General features: G+C 40.4%; 1 protein-coding gene across 1 annotated transcript; it reads right to left on the bottom strand.

Moving 5' to 3' along the window:
* Nucleotides 1–552: 552 nt before the first annotated feature.
* Nucleotides 553–1582, bottom strand: LOC109213665. Its single transcript, XM_019377492.1, has 2 exons — nt 1471–1582; nt 553–1244 (listed from the first exon to the last, which is right to left on the bottom strand). Exons 1-2 carry the CDS (start codon nt 1580–1582, stop codon nt 553–555), a joined length of 804 nt encoding a protein of 267 aa, XP_019233037.1.
* Nucleotides 1583–2510: the final 928 nt, after the last annotated feature.

Raw genomic sequence — 2510 nt, forward strand, 5'->3', positions numbered from 1 at the left:
ATATGTTGGTTCCAATATTTGAAAATAGTACAGATTTTTAAATACGCAGTCAGTGGCAATTTCGTAATTAATCTGAAAAATCTAGCAACTCAATTCTTAGTAAAATGACCATAAAATCCTCATACGATGTCCTAATTTGACGATTTGTTTTTATATGGCTCCGTAATTACGATACGGATCTAATGCTTCAATCAAAAATAGAAACTGGAGCTCATTTGTTCAATGTGTTACCATTTATGCTTGAAGAAATGGCGTTGAAACATAAGAAAAACGAGCGCAACACAACCCAAACCTATCCGAAACTCACTTGAGCCCCTCGGGACCCTGTCGAAACAAACCAACAAGTTCCATATCATAATACAGACCTAATCGAGGCCTCAAAACATACACAACAATATCTAAATGACGAAACGCACCTCAAATCAAACTTAATGAACTTTCAAACTTTCGACTTTCAAAAACTCACGCCGAAACATATCAAATCAACTCGGAATAAACTCAAATTTCGCACACAAGTCCTAATACATCATAAGGAGCTACTCGTGCCCCAAACTACTGAGTGGAGTGCAAATGCTCAAAACAACCGGTCGAGTCGTTATAGTTAAATGGGGGAGACCTAATGGATACATCATCAAGAATACCTGATGGCCTCTTCACTGTTCGGTCGCCTAGCTGTAGTAATATGTATGTGGGCCTTGCTCTTCTAATGCCTAACCTTTTATAGATAGACAAGTGCATCAAGTTTATGCTCGCCCCTAAATCACACAATACTTTAGCAAAACCATAGCTACCTATGGTGCATAAAATTGTGAAACTCCCTGGGTCGGATAGCTTCTCGACTATGGGTCTTGTTACGACAATACTATAGGTTTGAGTCAGTGAAACAGTTGCCACGTCTTGAAAGTAGAACTTGCGAGACATCAAGTCCTTCATCATTTTTACATAACTGGGCATCTCCCTCAATGCATCAATCAATGGGATGTTCACCTGAATCTGCTTTAACATCTCCATGATTTTCTTATATTGCTCATCATTCTGATGTTGGGCCAACCTCTGTGGGAAGGGTGCTAGAGGTTGCTTCTTTCCTGTGGCTTGAGTTAGATCCTGCTCAGGCACTTTTTCTAGTTCCTTCTCTTGCACTTTCTTAGTCTCCTTTGCAACCTCTTTTTCTTTCTTTAGTTCCTCTTGGGCTTGTTGCACTCTTACTTCTGTTAGCTCAATTGACTCATATACCTCAATTGGTACTGGAACAAGTATCTCAGTTGGTCGGCTTTCACGAGCAATTTATCGCTCTAAATCAAAATCTCTACCATTTTTCAGACTCACAACCATCAGCTGCTTCGGGCCCTGCTCTTTCGGGTTATCATGTGTGGCTACAGGTAACGTCCCTTGAGGACGATCGTTAAGGGCAATAGATATTTTACCTAGTTGAATCTCAATGCCCTTGATAGCTAAGTCGTGTGATACTACCTTTTCGTGCATCTGGTGTGACTTTCTTGCATCTGGTGCACCTTTTCTTCCACTTTTCCACTGGACCTAATGAGTTGTTGCAGCATTCCTTTAATTTTGAACAACCCGTCATCTTGTCTCACTATCTGTTATTGTTAAGGCTGTTGGTAAGCTATCTGCTGATTCTGTTGATTGTATCTATGTTGCCTTTGGTAAGGCACAACTTGACCCTGTGATCGCATAACTCCAAGATTGTTGTTGTTATTGTATTGCTGCTGAATCTGTTGCCCCCAATTGTGACCACCTTGCCTCTGGCCTCCATAATTTCCCACATAGTTCATAATCTCTTGGTAGTTCTGATTTTCACTCTCACCACTCCACGAGCACACATATGGCTAGTTAATGCATTGTGTGCATAATCCTCCATTTGTCGTGTCAACTATGTGCACCTGCTTTTGGCCCGACACATCAATTTTTTTTTGTGAGGATACTCAATTGCGTCATCATAGTAGCCATATTCTCAGCCATGGAGTGAACTACCAAAGTGATTGTAGAGTCCCTTGTCATTCATCCTGAGTTTTGAGCCATTTTATCAAGCAGAACCTTACACTCTCTGAATAATTTGCTCAAAAATTCTCCACCTGCTAAAGCATCAACGTTGGCTTTCAAGTTGTCTGCAAATCCCATGTAAAATCTAAGTCCCAGCATCTGATCCGGAATGATATGGTATGGACACTTAACCAACATCCCTTTGAATCTCTCCCATGTCTCTTGCAATGTTTCAGCTGGTTTCTGCTTGAAGCTCAATATCTCATCAACTTGCTCGGCAGTCTTATTTGGTGGGTAGAACTTGTTCAAAAATTGCTTGATTAATTTCTCCCAAGTAGTGATTGAGTTAATGGGAAGCGAATTAAGCCAAGTTTGAGTCTATCCAATCACTAAAACGGAAACAATAACAGTTTGATTGCTTTCGGTGTCACATTTGGTTGCCTTTGAGTGAAACAAATTATCAGAAAATTTTTCAAGTGCTTTGTGGATCTTCAATGTAAGACCCATAGAAC

Source organism: Nicotiana attenuata, unplaced genomic scaffold, assembly GCF_001879085.1.
Source record: "Nicotiana attenuata strain UT unplaced genomic scaffold, NIATTr2, whole genome shotgun sequence".
In the NCBI taxonomy this organism is placed as follows: Eukaryota; Viridiplantae; Streptophyta; class Magnoliopsida; order Solanales; family Solanaceae; genus Nicotiana; species Nicotiana attenuata.

Bases quoted from the DNA above. Each gene is read 5' to 3' on its own strand.
- LOC109213665 (XM_019377492.1), bottom strand. From the start codon at position 1,582: ATGACGGGTTGTTCAAAATTAAAGGAATGCTGCAACAACTCATTAGGT. The intron at 1,245-1,470 runs GTAGTATCACAC...TACTTGTTCCAG, and splicing joins CACACCAGATGCACGAAAAG to TACCAATTGAGGTATATGAG.